This window comes from Lepisma saccharinum, chromosome 3, assembly GCF_977018435.1.
Source record: "Lepisma saccharinum chromosome 3, izLepSacc3.1, whole genome shotgun sequence".
Classification (NCBI taxonomy): domain Eukaryota; kingdom Metazoa; phylum Arthropoda; class Insecta; order Zygentoma; family Lepismatidae; genus Lepisma; species Lepisma saccharinum.
In genome coordinates this window covers 20,266,907-20,286,968 of record NC_139231.1, presented here as the reverse complement: position 1 = coordinate 20,286,968, position 20,062 = coordinate 20,266,907, and the positions used below count along the sequence as shown (strand labels likewise).

At 38.9% G+C, this 20,062-nt stretch overlaps 1 protein-coding gene across 1 annotated transcript in view; it reads right to left on the bottom strand.

Annotated features, from left to right (window-relative positions):
- Mgtor (nuclear basket protein megator) overlaps positions 1–20,062 on the bottom strand; it is a 362,060-nt gene that overhangs the window by 214,761 nt on the left and 127,237 nt on the right. Inside the window, exons 8-11 of the mRNA XM_083118344.1 lie at positions 19,135–19,347; positions 17,519–17,611; positions 6,253–6,399; positions 2,804–2,947 (exon numbers count right to left, since the gene is read on the bottom strand). Coding sequence (XP_082974470.1) covers positions 2,804–2,947; positions 6,253–6,399; positions 17,519–17,611; positions 19,135–19,347 — 597 coding nt within the window. The remainder of the gene's footprint in view (positions 1–2,803; positions 2,948–6,252; positions 6,400–17,518; positions 17,612–19,134; positions 19,348–20,062) is intronic.

Here is a 20,062-nt window from a genome sequence, read left to right as displayed (position 1 = left end):
AAGTTATTTATGTTGAAAAAAAGAACTTCAAAATGACCTTACTCAATCATACACGCTTCCCACGGACAAGGTATTCTCCGGTTGACAAGCGACACTAAGTATCGTAAACTAGTGGGAATGAATGTAGAAATAAATCTGAACCTTAGTAGAGTGCATTCAGGGTCTTTATTTTAATTCTAAGACAACCAAACCTGACATTCCTAACCTAACCACAAAAGCATATATTCACAAAATCTTAAGTAATCGCTAAAACTCTGCAGTATGTGTTAACAGACAAATAGAAATCGAACCATGTAAAAGTTGCATTTGTAGCATGATGAAATCATAATAAAACAAAAGGAACTTGGGCTCATTTTCACCACTTTTCAGCATAATTTCATTCTACAAGCAAACAATATGTAAAATTACTATTGGCATGAAACCAACATTCCTAACCTAACAACGATGTGTGACCAGCGTAAGTTTAATTCCTCTATTTGGCACCAGTTTTTAAAAAATAAATTCGATCTACATGCACAAAACACATGCATATTCGAATAATGACGTCACTGATACTGCATAAAATCACTAATTTCTCGGGTGTAACACATCTCTGCAATGTAAAAACAACGACAACGATCAAATGAACTAGTTGATCAGGTTGCTTCTGAACGGGTCGCAAACAAAGGACTCAAATTCACAGAACGGGTTCACGGGGGGAATGAAGTAGTGAGTCTGTTTTTACTCGGCGTCCGCATCCGTCCAGTATGACGTCAACCACAGCCAGTTACATGAAATTCTGCCCTTCAAGCTTTATTGCAGATCCAAAACCAATGAACTGTCCGAACACCAACCTGCTCCGCTTCACGTATCAAAAGAAAACTGGTTCCGAACGGGTGTGTTCTTGAAGAAAGAAAATTTCCTCACTACACACAAAGCTAAAGCAACAATTTTTCCGCAAGAAATTCTGAGGATGGCTGGTGCGTAGGTTTCGTCTTGAGTAGCTTGTTCTCTAAGGAAAAATCTCACGCCTCTCCAAATTCCGGTCTTGAACAGGTTCACAAGAACGAGTCGCAAAATGAATGGATCTAAGAACCTAGATCCGAGAGTGAATAAATATAGAATTGAAATGCGAAGGAACCATAATTTTGTACATAACAGACTAGAAGTCATAATGACGAGAGGATCAAGTTTCTGAACTGAATCTTTTGGGGGGACTGGAATCACAAGAACTGAATTCGGAAGTGGAAAATGAACAGTTCGTTCATTTTGTAACTGGTTCTCCTGCAACTCCAAAATGCACGTAAATTCCAGAAAATATGCAAAATTCCCTGACTATTCCCCGACTTTTCCCTGACCAACCAAATTCCCTGACTTTTCCCTGTTTTCCAGTCGCGTAGCAACCCTGAATGATATATAACATGATAGGGTTATAAGACGTGAGTTACTAAAGATATAAATAAGGTATTAATGGTTGACACGGATGGACACAGTCATTACAAGTTTTATCCAGAACTCTATATCCATAGGACATACATGTGAATATCCCAACCTGGATATGCATGAGATATCAAGTGATGGATATTCAGGGGATTTGCAGTATGTGTTGATGTGTTATTCAAAAATTGATATATATGTTTTGATATTGTTGAAATATTCATTTATAGTGTCCAGTCATTCCCTCTATCTTAGTACTCAAATTCTGTGATGCAGTCTCAAATAACTTCCTCCTAAGGCATTGCATTGTTTACATGCCTGTTATCTCGTGCAGTGAGTTTTGCATGCATGCAAGGCTAGGTGAAAATTCCTTTGCTACCTCCTTTTTTTTTTCTCTCTCCTCGCTTCCCACGCCAACTTGAACTAAAGACGTTGTGGTGCTTAAACTTGTTAGTGAAGAATAAGTTCAATTCGGTGCATACTCTCAAGATGTGGGCCTCAACTGGCACATGTTCTGCATAATTTATCATTCCACCTATTCAAGTATAAATATCAAATGCTAGAGAAATAATGAGGCGTATTCGTAAAGTAAGTACCGTTTTCAAATATTGCCGATGTAGCACTGCAGTCGCGACCGTGTGAGTTCTCGCTGATGTCCTTCATCCGTTAGTATGCCACAGGCAGTCGTGGGAACAGGTCATGCTTTCCTTCGTAGGTTTATGAAGGTTTGAAATGTTCAAGAAAATCAATCAGCCCGCCGACTGTGAAGTCCGGTCTATGATTCGTTTTCTCAATGCAAGAAACGTGAAACCGGTAGACATCCACTGTCAACTGTGAGAGGTCTTTATTTTTGATGTTTAAATAAGGTCGTGAGACAGTTCACAATGAGCCAAGGAGTGGTCAGCCATCTGTTGTAACAGAATTTGGTGCGTGCGGTCGATGCGGATATTCGTGACAACAGACGGTTCACAATATCGTCGCTTTCCATGGAATTTCCACAAATTTCAAGAAAACAGTCCTCTACGAAATTGTGACAGATCGCCTGGAATATCAAAAATTGTGTTCAGCGTTTCGACGAGGATGATGACGTCGAAGCAGGAGTGCATGGATGGCTTTCATCACAGGAGGGAACATTCTATGACGATGGGATACAAAAACCAGTGCCACGCTATGACAAATGCTTGAAAAATGGTGGAAACTACGTAGAAAAGTAGTTCAAGGTCTGTAGAATGCAATGCAAATAAAAAAAGGTACACGCAATTTTACTTTATTTCTTACACCCTTTCGGTACTTACTTTCCGAATACGCCTCGTATATGTTCTGCTGCCTGCAGTTTGCCATTTCTATACTTACACTCAAAAACTATAATCTAGGTTTGTATACTTACACCTTTGTCGCCATCATGCAATAGTTGCTCGTAAAGAGAACGATACATAGTCTTTTGTCGTTCTTGGCTTGTTGTCAGTTCTTTCAGGGTATTTAGTTCCACATTCTTTGCTTCCAGATCTTCCAGTGACACCCTCAACTTTTCCTGCAATAAAAGTCATGCATTCAAATTTCACAATATGTATTCAGAAATACTACTTCAAGTAACATTGAAGAATCAATAATTCATACATAATGTACAGTTGGGAGCTGAGAAGACTGCGAGTGCGGGGTGAGGTTCGGGGTGAACGGGGAGGAAGTGTGGGGAGGGTAGCTTCGACTTGGTGTTCAATTTTTCAGTGTTGCCAGACATGCAGAAGCCCCTGTAGGAAAGGGTAAGAATCTGATAATGGAATCGGGACTTACAGTGTGAGGTGCAGTCTGGCGTTCGGAAAAGTTCGGAACCATTCATGAACCTCCAGCCACGGGACATCTCAAAGACCAGCAACGGCATAGGAATTCACACTTCTTCCGTGTTTTCGGAAATAAATTTGTTTTAAAAATCGAATGAATGTTCTGGCGTGTGTGTATAAGTAAATGTATATGTATAGAGCAGACTATATCTAGTAAACTGGGTCGCTGAAGGTTACCTATCAATAGAATTAACATGCAACGAAAAGCGGGAAAGCCGGCTCGGGGATTGAGCAAAGGTTTATTCAGAATTTTTTATTTGAGGGGTGTAAGTTTGTTTTTATGGGTGTGAAAAGGTATACTTAGACTTAGAGCCAAAATGACCATAAATTTGTCCTTTTATAAAAATTGTGTGGGATGTTAGGGCGTAGTTGGTGGTTAAATCACTGGGGCCGAGACAATACAAGTTCATGTTCCATAATCCAAAAGTTGCAAAAAAGCGATGCTACATACCAAAATGTAAATATAAACAAGAGAGAAAATATACTACCCTGCATAAGTTAAAACTAATTGATCCATGTCCAGGAAAGAAGCATTAAAAAGATGCTAGGAAATGCACAAAAAGCACGCACACACCCTTACTTTCTTAGTCACGTTGGAAGCAGATTGCTTTGATTTGTGAAGTTTTATTCCATTATTAATATTGCTTTCACTTGTTACTATGTAATATGTTCCATTCATTTGTAATGCGTTTTCGTACAATGCCTTTTTTATTTATGCCGCTGCCACCCTGAAAGGAAGACGAGCTGGCTGCACACGGCGACAACAGGCAGGTCAGTTTCGCATTCCTCAGCCTCACAGTCTTCTCAGCTCCCAACTGTACATACAGTGGAAAAACGATTTTACATTTCTTTTCTAGTGCACGAAGATATTTAAAAAATGTAAAAAGCAGAAACATAAAAAGTGGGGAACCTCGAGGAAAGGGGTGAAACTCAAATACAGGTAAGGAATGATGGAACAATTTAATTTTGGGGCACACAATGCATAAAAAAAAGTCTAACATGGGGGGAGGGGGGAGTAATACTAAAAGAAATCAAACTGGGCAGTAAAATTCAATGGCAAATTAACAACACCTGTTGGGGGGGACCATTTTTAGGCACTCCAGTTAATCCATGTTAGAGCGCTGAGCATGGTGTATAAGATAAGGTGCAGGGGGCAGTAATATACTCGCTTATGTAAAAGGGTCATGTCGCAATGAGCTGCAATAAAATCTACTCGATACACAAATTGGAGGCTGATCACTCTAGAGCCAGGGTGCAAAAATGAAATATCAAAGGAACGCTCACCATAAGCAAGAGGGAAAGATTGACAAATAATATTTCATACATATTGCGACCACAGGCTGCATCATCAAAATTCAGGTAAAAGATGGTAAAAAAAAAGGAAATAAGTGTTAAGCCTACAAGGTTGCCAGGTCCAGAGCTAACCGAAAAATGTAGATCTCTCACCAGGCTTATCAAAATTTGTGACAGATAATGTGGTGTGTGTGACCTTATTCTGACCACTTCTGTTTCCGCCATCCTTTATCTACGACTGACGATGTGGCCCTCAGCCAAGAAAATTAAGCTTCTCCAGTATCTGGTGAGTGTTTCCCATTCCCTTCTCATTTGCTATTTAGCCTGGCCCTCCATCCTTTCATTCACACTATATACAGGTAAGAGGGTGACTATGTCTCAGCACCTCACCAGCCTCGCAACGGAACTACAATCTTCCACCCTAGTCACAAAACAAATATGTCCCACCAAGAAAACTGACACCAACCTCTGTGCTGGTCACCAAATTCTCCAGTGATCCTAAAACCAAACAAGCCTCGTTGTTTTCAAACAGCCCCCACATCCTCCAAAACAGCTCTAAGTCTTTTGGAGACTAGTGGCCAGCCGGGCCCTTGAATTGTGCGTTCTCCAGCGGCTCATACAATGGCGCAGAACACCAGTGGCGGGCAGAGTCTATCACATGGCCGAAAAACACTCCCTCCTACAGCGCGAACAAGGTACGAGGTTCGTGGTACCCGCCACTTCCCACATATGGACAAGGAACAGTTGAGATGTGTTGTGTGCGGGCCACGAAATAAACACCGCACCAAGTAGCGCTGAGTCGCCTGCAATGGGTGTGGTGCCATGTTTCATGGCATTTCGCCAGTAACATGTGAAGGCACCACACCAAGCCAGGGAGCTCCTGCAGCAAAGGTAAGTCTAAGAAAATCTTCCATGTACTCCTGTTCTAATGATTTTTTAGACCAAATTTCGTAAATTTGATACTGAGTCAGTGGCATGCAGACATGTCGTTTGGGGGTACAAGTCGTGTTGTATTGTTCATATCATAATACTGCAATTATTTTCTTGTTCCAGACATGCCAGCGATCATTTCCATGTGTATTTTGACAATGTCCTGTACTTTGTTGTCCAAGGGTGGAGGGGGGAACCCAATTTTTCTTCAGAGATTTTGGAATTTTCCATTTCCTCCCCCCCCCCATATATACACTCAATGTGCATAAATTGTATGTAGTCGGGATCTATTGTTCATTCCACATATAACGATATATCATTCGTCTGTATAGGGCAATTAGCTTCGTACCTACAGTCGTTTTAAGGTAACTGCGCATTTTGCTGAATGGCTCAGTGGCGTACAGACATATCGTTTTGGGGGTACAAGTTGTGTTGTATTGTTTATATCATAATAGTGCAATTATTTTCTTGTTCCAGACATGCCAGCAATCATTTTCATGTATATTTTGACAATGTCCTGTACTTTGTTGTCCAGGGGCGGAGGGGCATTTTTTTTCTGAGATTTTGGAATTTTCTGGTTCCTTAATTTTTACCTAGAGCTTATGTATGGAATTTCATGAAAACTTTCACGCTCACAACTTTACTTTCATGCTACCAAAAATTAATAAATATCAACTAAGTAGGTGGATATTTCTTATTATTCAACAATTCTTGGAGCATGAATAAACAAAGGTAAATAAAACAAAACTCATCCATGTTTTAGGATCAACGTTACCCTGATCTCTTCAAGTGAACCGCCAGCAGCTGCTGCTTCTGCCTGCTCCTGCTTTTCACTTAACTCCCTCACCACAGCAAGCAACTCCTGGTTCCTTTTCTGCAGTTCTTCTATGTTCCGGAATGTGACTAATCTATTTCTTATAACCTGTAAGAAGAATTATTACATATTACTACAAATCAGATTGGTATGCATGTAATTACATATTCTATTCCTTTTCAGATACATACCTTGAACAGGAAATTGTTAACGAATTACGTAACTGACATGATTTTCCATAAGTTTTATATTACATATTTTTTACATATTTGCTAATTTACTTTTATATAAAACAACATATTTCGGTAATTCGTCCCTATCTTGATCCTTTGTCCTATATTTTCGATCTCTGAAACACAATGAAGAGTAGTTCAAGTAATGTGATATTTTCTATCAATGAGATGCATAGTGTCGGTCACCTAAAATTGACTGCCAAGTCGAAAGAGGATAAACAAAATAGGAGAACTTATTTATCGAATGGTGCTGGAATATCTCCCATACCCCCTTCTGTTTACATATTTTCGTTTCGCTTTTAGGTTCAGGCAAAGCACCTATAGGTCTTGAACGACAATTTGAGCTTGAATGGAAATCCGTAGGGGGCATATGAGTTTTGTCAAGAAAAAGGCAGGCTGGTGGAGCAAAATTCCAATCTAGCCATCTACAGATGTAAACAATTAACTGGTCACTCAGTTTAGATGTAGATTTGAATAATTCGGGAAAAGGTGGTTCTGCTTTGCGAAGCCAGGCAATAAATGTGGGAGAAGCCTCGTTTCCCAAGATACTCGCCGATATCCATGGCGGAGTGGTTAGCACAGCACGCTATAATGCGAGGAGCCCCGGGTTTGAATTCCGGCCTGTAGATGGTAGTGTTTTTGTGCCTGTCCCTTCATCAATATCATCATATAGTCACTCATCGTCATCTTCGCAATTAGTCAAAAGTGGCAGGAAAGCGAAGTAAAATAAACCAAATCAATGAATCCTATTTGGATATAGGGGTTATTAATTCATTGATGGATCTTATTTAGTTTACTTCGCTTTCCTGCCACTTTTGGCTAATCACGAAGATCAGGATGACTGATGAAGGGACAATTACAAAGAACACCCATGCCCAGGCTGGGACTCGAACCCGGGACCTATGACATCAAAGCGCACTGTGCTAACCACTCCGCCACAACAGCAAAAAGGGGTTATTAGAAGACTTGTAAGAGATTCTTACGTTGTGGACAATACTGTACCTACACCTATCAAATAAGTTGCGAGAAAAAATCCATTTTCGATTTGGAGTCACATTATGGAAATGTTTACTTGATCTTTGTTTTCCTTATTAAAGAACTGAATCCAATAGGAGGTTTTGATGGAGAAACCAGATATTATTGTTGTGCGTGCCGATTTCTTTAGAGATATTCATGACTGCTCAAACACTGGAAGAGCCGTGTACTATTTAGACAAAACATACATGAACGAACATCATATCGTGCCAAAACGTGGCAGTGTGACAAAGACATTGTAAGGCCTTCACCACCAAGTGGAAAAGGAAGGAGAGGCTTCTAATGGCAACCATCGACGCAGCATGGTTTGCAAGTAAAATATTTTGAGCCCTTAGTGAAATATATATATATATCGAGAAGAGACGTATATACGCATTGATGATGCCAGAGTGGTGGACAGACGTTTTAACCCAATAACTTCCATTACGAAAAAGAGAGAGAAGGAAATGGGGGAAGAGGAGCTCGCGGCATTGCGTACACAGCTAATATGGCCGTAATAGGTTAGAAGGTCGATATACTTTTTTTTTAATTAGAAGAACGTAGGGTATATACAGCTTTGATAAGAAATGCTCTTGGTTATCACAGGCATTCTGGTAACATATATTGAGGATAGCAAGAAATTAGTGTGGTTGCAATCAATGCTTTTGAAGGGCAGAGAACTCATTATGAGGGTTGTCAGTGCCTCCACGGTCAACTCGAATACTTTCTCCCCAGAGTTCAAGTTGTGGCACAAGACCTATAGAAACTTGGCATCAGTGGACAAGAAAGCTACTTTCCTGTACGTAGCAAGTTACATAACAGGTTCCCTTGTAAAAATAAGTACAAAAGTAGCTATGTACTTTCATTCAGTTGATTTTTCTGTAGATGCTTTTCTTTACAATTTGTTTCAAAAGTTACAAAGAGCGCTCTTACATATTTACATATTATAAAATAATTTGCAATGTGAAAATCGTAATTAATAGTTAACAAAATTGGTTTCTTAAATATGTACAGTTGCTGTGCTTTTTTGAGTTTATAAATTTGTTCCAAATTTTAATTTGAACAACTTATGTCCTTAAAAATTTTGTTGAATATGTTCAAATAAAATACCTAGCAGAATTCTTGAAATTGTTTGGATACTAGATTTTTATTACATATAGCGGATTGCCTGGTGTTGCCCAGGTATTTATTTATACCAATCTTCTATTAGACAGGAAAATAATGAATTTTAACTATAGTGTAGAATGAACTTGGAGTTGAACAGCTGTGGGAGTGTCACTATTCATTTTAGCGACTCCGAAAACTATGGATTCCACACCAATATTAGTCGTTTTAGATTATTTTTACATGTCACCCCCTTCCCAACCCCACCTCTAGGGGTGCCAGAGGTGTCTTGGAGTTGAACGGCATTGGGAGTGTCTCTATTCATCTTTGTGACCCCGAAAACTATGGTTTCAACACTAATATCAGTCGTTTCGATTATTTTTACATGTCACCCACTAGGGGTGCCAGGGGTGTCTTACCCCAAAGTATTTCTTTCCATATTGCAAGTGATATGTATACCAAGTTTGGTTGAAATCACACCAGGCGTTCGAGTGTTATGGTGGAACAAACACACACACACATACACTAACACATACATCCATTTAATATATTAGAAGATTACATTACATATTCTTGAATACTACATATTTAGCTGCATATCCTTTCGATAATACATATTTAGGTACATATTTTATCAATTATTGTTACATATTTTGTACTTTGATATTACATAAAAATCTGGGGTCTACATATTAGCAATGATGGGAAAAATATATAATTAAATAAGAATGCTATCTTCACTGAATGTTCTACTTGCGAGACATTGCAATTTATTTGTACTATTTGGTATTCAAAATGCTTCGACCCAAAATTACCTACCACTGCAGTTCTTCAAAAACAGTGTAAAGTCAAGGCCAATGTAAGCAGGTAAGCTAAGCATTTACAACTTGTTAATCACTAGTTGTCTTGAATTGCAATTGAAAAGCAAATAGAAGGTACTTTTTCATGAAAAATGAAGGATACATGTCAAGTGGGTTAAGGCACAAGTACCAAATGGTTTCCACAGGTGGAACATTTCACCTCAATAGAATTGCAAAAAGAATAGGAAGAAGAAAAGTAAGGTTTTTCCTCAAAAAGTTCCTTTTCAGGGAATACTGCTATGTACCTACAATCATGTTAAGTATAGTTGAAAAGTGTCACACTGTTAATCGTTTATCATAACAAAAATAATTAATATGTATTAAGGAATAGCAAAAAAGTATTGTTGTTAATTATTCATAAATAGGCTAGTGGCTCTTTGAGAAAATATTACTTCTTGAATTTTTTTGAAAATCAAAAGGTGTAAAAAAAATTCTGAAAAAAAATATTTTTTTAAACTCTTGTCTACTCCTGTTTGACCGCTATTTAATGTACAGGGATGCAACAGTAGGATACACATGTGTATGAATAGTACAGTCAACTCTCGATACAATGACCTTTCACAGTTCCAGGTAAAAGGGTTGTTCCCGGGAAAAGGGTTGTTATTTCGAAGGGGTCGTTATTGAAATTTCAACCAATTTCCACCCTCGACCAGCCACATGAGAAAAAAAGAAAAAAAAAAAGGGGGGTTAAAATTGTCCTTAGGCCTTCTTTTTAATGACTCTTGTGCAAATTTACACGTTACATAATTTAATACAGTGAAATATGAAGAAATACATATTAATACGTTAATACGAAGTTCAAGGGAACAAACAATGTCAACATAGAATTAAATGGCTTCGAGTTATACAAACTTTTCAAAATGGCATGTATTTTTCAGGTGTAAATAAATTAGAGTATAAATCAGGGGCATGCCGTGAATTTTCATGATAGGCAAGCAATGGGTAAGTTTTTCATTTCGGCTAATTACAACAAAATTACAACAATTTCAAATGTAATATAAGGGTAAATTTGGAGGCAAACTTACCAAAAAAAATTGGCCTTTGTGAAAAATTTTAGGAGGGTATTGAGGAAATGTGAGTTGGGGGCGGGGGTTGTGAGGTGTGTGTGGATAAATCACTGATATGCATACAGGAGGGGGCTGAAATTGTAAAGGGGGCTCTAGCTCCCAACGCTAACCCGGTCTCTAAGTATTATGTCATATTTTTTCCTGAGTTTTGACTTTTTTTTTGGAATATTGTGCCAAAGTAGAGGTTATGATCCCACCAATCCCCCTTTTGTACATCACTGCAAGTGTGTGACTTAGGGAATGTTCATGTTATTGCACTGCATTACGGAAATTACTGAAATTCTGGCCTGTAAAGTTCCATGTTCCAACAAAATGATTTATAAATAACATTGATACTACATAACCACACAACACGTAACTTTGTTGCCTTGTAATGAACGGGCCTCAGATTTGATAATCGCTAGAGTGCTTCGGATCCCACTTTAAACTGTAGGTCAAGTCCCAATTAGCCTTTCTGTGCATAAAGTTGACAAACAAATTCAAACAATATATTGTATTTCACTGATACACTTTTAACTACTTAACCCTTTTGAGGTGGATGACGAAATATTCATCATGCATGGAAATTCACCAAGGACGGGGCTCATTTTAAGCAAAATGTAACATGTTGGAAAATGTTTTTTTTAAAAAAGTTGTAATAACACGATAAATGCCAATGAGGGCTCGTTTTATTCAGAATTTCCAAGGCTTTCGTTTGGTAAGGTAAACATGTCGATGTGTACAATTTTTTTTTAATTTTTTTTTTAAAGTTTGGATAGCTCCCATCCAATCGATCTGGGCTGATCTGATTGCCCCAAGTTATGTAATGGTGAATACATAGTATCAAAACGATAATACAAATAGTAAGTTTTTTTTTAAAAAAAAAAAAAGAAAACTGAAGGTCAAGGAGAATTTTCATCACAACTGGCCGCAGTGACGTCATCAGAAATGCGTCCATCGATCAGGGCAAACTGCCACTATACGGTGATTGGCCCAAGTTATATAAAGGCGAATACGATAGTACAAATAGTAAATTTTATAAGAAAAAAGAAAGAAAGAACTCAAAATCAAGTCCGTTGGCTAGCGCCTATCGGTCAGGGCAAACCGCCACTAGTCGCTGATTGTCAAGTTATATAAAGGTGAAAACGACAGCACAACAATTACCCTGGCGATGCAAGAATGACATCACAGTCTACTCGGAGCTTGGAGAATAAACCAAAAAAGATTCCATGTGTTGTTTTTTTTTTTTAATTCGGTATCCTGTTTATTAAACTTATTACCAAAACATTTGTTTGACGAAATATTCGTCGTCCGTCCTTGAGTTACTTCTGACATCTATAGGCCCTGCCCGAAAAGGTTAATGAAAACCTTCCCATTTTTCTTACTTGTTATGGTTATGTATAGTTCAGGACATGGTCTCTCATGATTCACAACTTCCAACTTCTTGGTACAAGTTCTTGAACTGAACGGTTTTTAAAGAAGATCACTAATCGAGTCCATACCTGTCCTACTCCAAATCGATGGCTCATCTCGTTTATCAACCATGGTGGTTATTATCAATATAGACCATATCTTAACACAAGACAGGAAAAACACCACACAAAAGAACAAGAAAACACAGGATAAAGACACAGTAAAGAAAACACGTATATGCAGCTCCTACACTTCCAAATGCTCCCTCTTCGCTCTTCCTCACCCTATTTGCAGTGTTACATACACTCTATATTTTGGAGATACTGACCACATTGACGGATATGTCCACGTATTGGCTGGTGATTTTATTTCCTATATATACCATACAAGTGGTACTCATTGACTAACTTCATAAGCTAATTTGTTCATAACTGTAAAATTTCACACCGTACCGAGTTAGGTGGTGAAACGGATGCATAGAAAATTCTGGACGTTAGCAACACTTGTGGCCAGCATGGACACCTTTGCCAAACATGAAGCGGGCCGGAGATCGCTTGCGGTAAACCTATTTTTTCGTGAAGGAGGAAAGACAGTGACCATGCAAGAACTGCATTAGTCACTCAAAAAGCAGGGAGAAAGGCAAGCAGTCCTCTTCCTTCCAACGTGGATCAGCTGTGCCGCATTGCCAAGCCTCGTGAAGGATGTAGCCGCTTTATGTTCGCAGCCAATACGACAGGAAATGAAAAGTCTGCATATGTTACGACAGGAAATGAAAAGTCTGCATATGTAAATATGTTAAAGTAGATACATTTCAAGGTGTACAAAGACATTGAAAAAATGAACTTAAGATATCAAAATTGTTTTTAAAAAAACAATGCAAGTGGCAGTTGCTCCATCTTCCTTTACTGCACGCTTCTGGTATAAATCACCCCCATAACGGATGTTTTAAACTTGGTGACAGCTTCCAAAATAAGCTTTACAAGTACTACATAATAACATTGTTAAGTCAAAATAAGCTTTACAAGTACTACATAATAACATTGTTAAGTCAAAATAAGCTTTACAAGTACTACATAATAACATTGTTAAGTTTTAAGTTTTAAAGAAACTAAAAAATGTTACACAAAATATAGGCATGGAGCATAAACGGACACAAAGATTCCTAGGAGACGGTAACACTATTTACCCTGTGTAGTTATACAACCTGTTATGCACAGGATGTGTGTTGTCAGAAGGAAAATAGAACATGAAAATTTTTTCACAAAAAAGGATTTAAAATAATGTTATCTTCTTTTAATTATGCAGTCATTGCTCTTCCACAAAATTCTTACAATTCTAGTTCATGAGAAACTTGTTTGCATTGACACCTACGGAAAGGAAAACAATATCTCGTTTATTGCAGGCGAAACTCTTATACAGTAGAACCTCGATTTTACGTTTTTCTGGGGACCAAGCTGAGAAAACTTAAAATGCAGGAAAATGTATAATCGAGAAAAATTTTATAACATTTTGTTTTGTTGGGACCATCAAGATTGAATGTATAATGTGGGAGAATGTAAAATCCGGGAATGTGAAATCGGAGTTCCACTATATATAGCACGTGAATGGTTCTGAAGAAAAGCTGTGATTATATTATATTGAACTGTGTGTGCACTTCCTTCCAATATTGCTCTGAGATTTCGTCGAAGTCCAATTTATGCACAGAATGGTTAATCTGGACTGGACCTACAGTTTAAAGTGGAATCCGAACCACTATGGGCCTCAGCCGGTTATCAAACTTGGGACTCCTTGATTACAACACTGCTCTGAGTTCAAGAAGTTCATTCTTGTGTCAGGTGCAATTTAAAAGTTATAGTTTTGCTTATCAGAAGGTGCAGATCATGAAGTTGTTTTAACTCTTGTTTTTCCTTCTGAAGATCGAATTTTGTTATCGTCAAATTGGAACAGCATTGCAAGATTCAAAACAATGACTTTTCCTTTGCGCTGGATGATTGATTGATTTGCTCTATTTTGCTTCACTTTTTGTGACACTTTTGGCTAATTTGCAAAGATGGGGATGAGTGATGATATGATGAATGGACACACAAACAGACATGCCCAGGCCAGGATTCGAACCCAGGACCCCTGGCATTGTAACGCGATATGCAAACCATCCGCCACGGGGGCCAGCCTTTGCGCTGGATGAGTTATTGTTGTTATCTGCAAGCGACAGCTTTGCAGACTCTAGACGAAACAGTGGCACCAGCTGCAGCGTAAAAACAACAAGACCAGCGGGGAGTTAGAGTAACAGGTGGCAAAAGAGAAAATCCTTCGCAATTTAAAGATAACGCAACTGTTGAAGAGCAAACTTTTATCAGCAGTGTGAAGAGGAAATGATCCTTGCTTTACGTTTTACCATGCAACAGACAATAATACGGGCAATATTTCCTATGCAGACAGCTGCATTAAAATAAAAAAGGGGTACCTGAATTCTGCAATTATCACATTGCCGTGCATACCAGTGGCGGGGAATGAGCTGAGATGGTGGGGGTCACTTTTTATTTTTTACATGTCCTATGGTTTTTGATTGTTTTCAAGAACGTATCCAGAACTGGTTGATTCATTTTAGACGTAAAAGGAAAAGAGGAGGGGTCCACTTCAACCCTCGCCCATAATCAGCTCCTGTGCACAGACGAGCAAGAAAATCGTGGATGAAATAATCGGCATAAATCTTTATCAGCGTCTATAATATTCTCCTTACTCTGATTTTGCCGAAATCACAAATCCGTAATAAATAGCATTGGTCATCAAAAATTGTTCACAAAATCAAATAAAAAAAATGCCATCAAATCAAAAGATTAGGCGTATTCAGAAAGTAAGTATCCCACTTGCACACAGGTGGCAGGCCATGCTCATGCCCTGGCTAGTGAATGTCCTAGAAGACGCCTTCCGAAAGTCCTCAGTAGCGTCGCGGCACAGATGAAACATGGTGGCTCTTATTCCATCTCCCGCCGCATGCGAGGTTCGTTCGGTGATCAAGTTCTTAAATGCACAAAACATACAGCCCATCGAAATTCATCGTCAGCTGTGCCAGGTGTATGGGCCAGACGTCATGAGCAAGCACATGGTGCATCGTTGATGGAGGACATTTAATGAAGGCCGGCAAAATGTGCATGACGACAAGCGCAGCGGGCAGCCATTGGCCGTTATGGACGAGTTTGTGGAGCAGGTGCAGTAGCGCATATTGGAGGATTGTTGCGTCACAATCACGGAACTCAACAGACATTTTCTGCAGATTTATCGGTTGTTGTTGAACGACAATGTTACCAAATGCCTCTTGTTCCGGAATTGTGTGCCCGGTGGGTGCCGAAACAACTGACGTCCAAACACAAAGGAAATTGCATGAGCACAGCGCTGACATTTCTGCAGCGTTACCATGATGATGACGATTTTCTCAACTGAATCATCACAGGGGATGAAAAGTGGATTGCATACAGCACCCCAGAAAGCAAGCAGCAGCTCATGCATTGGCATCACAGTGGATCTCCATGCAGGATGAAGTTCAAACAGACTGTGTCGTCGCGAAAAGTGATGTGCACCATGTTCTGGGACAGACAAGGCTTTCTGCTCATAGAGTCTCTGCCCAGAGGTGAAACTGCGTAAGCTAACCGTTACTGTGAAACACTGGGGACATTGCGAAGAGCCATTCAGAATAAGGGACGCGGTGAGCTCAGTGCCAGGGTGACCATTCCGTCACTCCGTTGAGCACACACCTCCTTCGGTCTGGGAGACGAAGGATGTTGCCATTCCATTGTTGTCTTCTTATGTTCTGATTCATAGAAATGAACCCAACTTTCAATACGATGAAGAAATGCCTCACCATCAGCTTCATAATGGCGCAAAAGCTCCCTGCACACATCAACACATCTCCCAATTTCCGGTGTGGAAACGTTTCATCAGAACCCACCTCGCACACATTTTCCTGAACCTCAGTATGTCACGACTTATATGGTGAGGTGATCCTACACTTATTTCCATCTGGGAAGGAATTTCACTGATAGTAATATGCCGGTTCTCCCGTATCAAGTCCTCCACTTGAGCAATGTTGCTTTCCGTGACTGCAGTGACAGAGCGAGCTGGATGAGGAGAATCTTCAACACTGGTTATGCCCTGTTTGAACTTCCCACTCGTAGATTTGTGATCGACTCATACAGTTGTCACCGTATGTGGTGATGAATTTCTATTGGTTTCACGCCTTCACTCAACAAAAATTTCACAACACTTCGCTGCTCCAGGTAAGGGTGCCGCCATCTTGTGTAACTGTTTCCCAGCATCCAGTGCACGAGGCATGAGTGACAGCCTCAGCTATGAATAGCTTACAGATGGCTTCATGCAATAACAAACATATAACAATCACTGTCGTATTTTAGATCTTTTTATACTACTTTTCTGGTTATTTATTGAATGCACCTTGTATCTTCCGATGTGTGCAGATATTTTGCTGAATTGTGCATTTTTGTGATAAAAGCATGAAACTTCAAATGTAGTTTAATATCAGTCTTAATATAATTTTAAAGATTGGAGGCATTTAAAATACCCTGTTGTTCAGCAATGGCGGACGTATTAAAAATGACGGCTGATTTATTAGTATATCTCTTGACACAAGCGGTGTAAACGAACTTCTATTGGTCCTGTTTGAAGATTTATCTCTGTTATTGGTCAAAGAAAAGGCCTACGAAAGCATTCTAAATGCATATTAATGACGAAAAATACCTTGATTGCCTACGTTTAAGGGGTGCATCTTTCAAGATTGTTTATAATATAACTGAGGTTGGCAAATTCTCCTTACCTATTTCCTGGCAAAAAAGAAGAAATGAAAGTTTTCCAAGCAAGTCCCCCTCTCCCGTATACTCTCAATTGTCCACATAAATTTTTGTGGAGGAAGGGAGAACAAAGACACCTCAATTGGCAACCGTGCGTTTGTTTCCCAATCATAAGGCAGGAGTTCAAGGTCGCATGGTGAATGAGACTGCTGCAAAAGCAAGGGGGAGGGGGAGGGGAGGGAGAGGTTGCCTAGCATATACAGACTTCTGGCTGGGTTTGGAAAATATATAAAGTGGGAAAAAAGAGTTACAGTAAACATAAGATTGAGGTAAACGTCCTAATGTTCAACATATTCATGCAGGGAATTGGCTGAACGGATTAAGCGGATAAACCTTGCTTGCATCCCCCCCCCCCCCCAAACACACACTTCACTGTCTATTTCTCGTGATTTTGTGTATTTATAATAATGATTTAGACTAGATCAGTGCAATACAACAAACTTTGGTGCATATGTAGTACTCCTTTTCTTTCTTTGTGTACTTAATTTTATCATTTTAATTATCTTTCAATAATATGTTTTTCTCAGTTATAAGTTTCTTTCCTTCCATCTCCCATAAAACGTATAACTGAGATTTCACTGTAATATGAAAATGATATCCAATATGAATCAATTTGGAATCTGGCCATACAATGTAGTTGTAATTTGGGTCCCTCTTATCATTTTTTGCTAAAAAATAAGCAGGCAAATGCATACCTGTGCTGAAGTTGTTTCCTCTTGGGGTTGCTCTTCATCAGGAGCCTGATTACCAGCTCTGGTGCTCTCCACTTCTTTCACCAGCACCTGCACCTAAAATGAGAATTAAAGAATTCAGGAACAAACAAATACGTATTCTCATGTTTGGAACTGACCATGTGGAAAGGCAGCATGGAATCTTCTTTCTCTTGTGGGGTCACAGCCTTCAGAACTTGCCAGCGAGTTCATCCCATGGGGTACGAAAGTTTAATTTTAGATATCAAAGGCAGATCATTACACAGGGTAGCCACTCTAGGACCACGATAAAATTCAAGTATAATTCCCAGATTTCAAGGTGAACTTTCCAAAGATTCAAGGCTATAAGCAGATGTTTCCTCTATTTTAACCTTACGTATTGCCACATCTCATCCACCCCACACACACACATATACAAATATATTAACTATATAAAGGGTGTGTCATTCCAATGTATCCAAAAAAAATACTTACTCAATGCAATTAAATGGCACACACGAGTATATTCAAAATATTTAACTTAAGGTGCAGAGCTTACTTTCAACAGTGCTATGTGAAAAAAAAAGATAAGACCACAGGAATGTTCCAAAATACAGAGTGTGGTGGCTGGAAGTCTCTCTCATCAGTCTAGCTGTGAACTAGAGGTTTATTAGTTCCCTATGAGTGAATAGCTCCATGTTCTTTGATCCTTGTGCTACTTCATAAGAAACTAATACAGTGAATTTTTCTCCACACATGTGAAAAAATTTCAACTTGTATTAATCCAAATCTCATTTCATTTATACATATTCATAAATGCTCTGAGGCACGTTTTCGCAGTTCACCTTTTATTTTTATCAAGGAAGGAAAATAAAAAAAATGCTTTGAGCATTCCGCATGAGGATGAAATGGGCAGATCCTGACAACAAGCACACTGTTGCCAAACAGATTCTCGCTAAATGCTGCCTTCCCCAGAGTTTGGACACAATGTGTAAGCCATGCACATTAACAAAGGAAGCAACTGCAGTTCTCCTTTCAAGCTGTCCCCAGGTTGTCAGCCAGCTCTTACAAGGAAACAAGTCAAGGTCAAGTTAAAATAACATCCACACTCTCTCCTAGTTCAATATTTTCTCCTTGGTTTATGCCAAGTGTCTACTTCAAATTAAGTGTAACTAGTTTTGCCAAAGGGTCTTGTATAAAAATACTTTGAATTAAAAAAAATATCCACATTTTGATTTATCCTTATGGAAATACATTAGAAGTCCTATCTTAACAGCTGGGGAATGTAAAGAACTTCGAATTAAAGGATACTTCGGCCAAGCATCATCCAGTTTACATTCTCTTTCTGAGAGAGAACTTCGTTAGGAAAGTTGAAATGAGAACTTACTTTGTAATAATTTCTCCAAGTACATGTTTTACAGTTATTTTATCACAACAAAATGGCAGACTTTTGCACTAAAGAACTGATTATTTATGAAAATAACGGATCAACGACATTATCAGCAATCTTACTTATGATGTACCATACTGACTTGCCTAGATAGCAAATACCTTTTATATCAAACTGTAGATGTTACTCTTTCTACAGGTAAAACGCCAATAAGTGCAGAAGGTTCACTCACTTGTCTTCCCAAATCTTGATTCTCTTCTTTCAGGCGTTCACATTCTCTCGAAAGGTGGCCAACTGTCTTTCGAGCTTCAGAAACTTCGTGGCGACATTGCTCACATTCTGTCATCATTTCATCTATTTGCTTCCCCAGAGTGAAGTTGGTTTTCACTGCTGTTTCATACTCTTCATGCTGTTTCTTCAATAAAGGTGCCCTGCTTTCAATTTCCTGGAATAATACAATAAAGACAACTTGTCACCAGTATCCACCATGTACACATTGATATCTTTACCAACACAGTTAATTTCTACACATAATGACAATTAATTATTGCATTTTGAAAATAACATGGAATATGTCCCACATCGCTTTACATTTTATGTATTCTCAAAATTACATTATAAGAGCTACGGTGGTCTAGTTGGTATGGCATCTAACTGCCACGTGGGAGACCCGGGTTTGATACCAAATTTTTTGGCCTTGTCCCCACATAAATCAAATCAGCGCTCACCCAGTCTCAAATCAATGGGTAACTGGGGGGGTAACCCTGGGGGTAAAGGCAGCAAGAGCATGTTGCTGATCACATCACATCCAAAATGTCAGAGATCAAGAATGTATGGGGCCCTACCCCCACATACCCTAAATGTGCCTTCATGGCACGGTGCTATATGCACGGGGAACATTTACCTTTACCTTACACTGTAAGATTAGAAACATTAGAAGATTAGAGATTTAAAAATGTATAAAAGTTAAATTACTGTTTCTTTTTTGGTTAACATGGCAACATTGCATAAGCATGCATTTCATTCTTGATGGACACAACAAGAGCTTTATGAGTGACTTTTCTTGAACCTGAATTGTGCTTTATATTACACCCATAAGTTTGGTGTTCCCTTTTATTTTTGTTTTTACTGTTTTAACTGTCTTTTAATAATACGTTTCT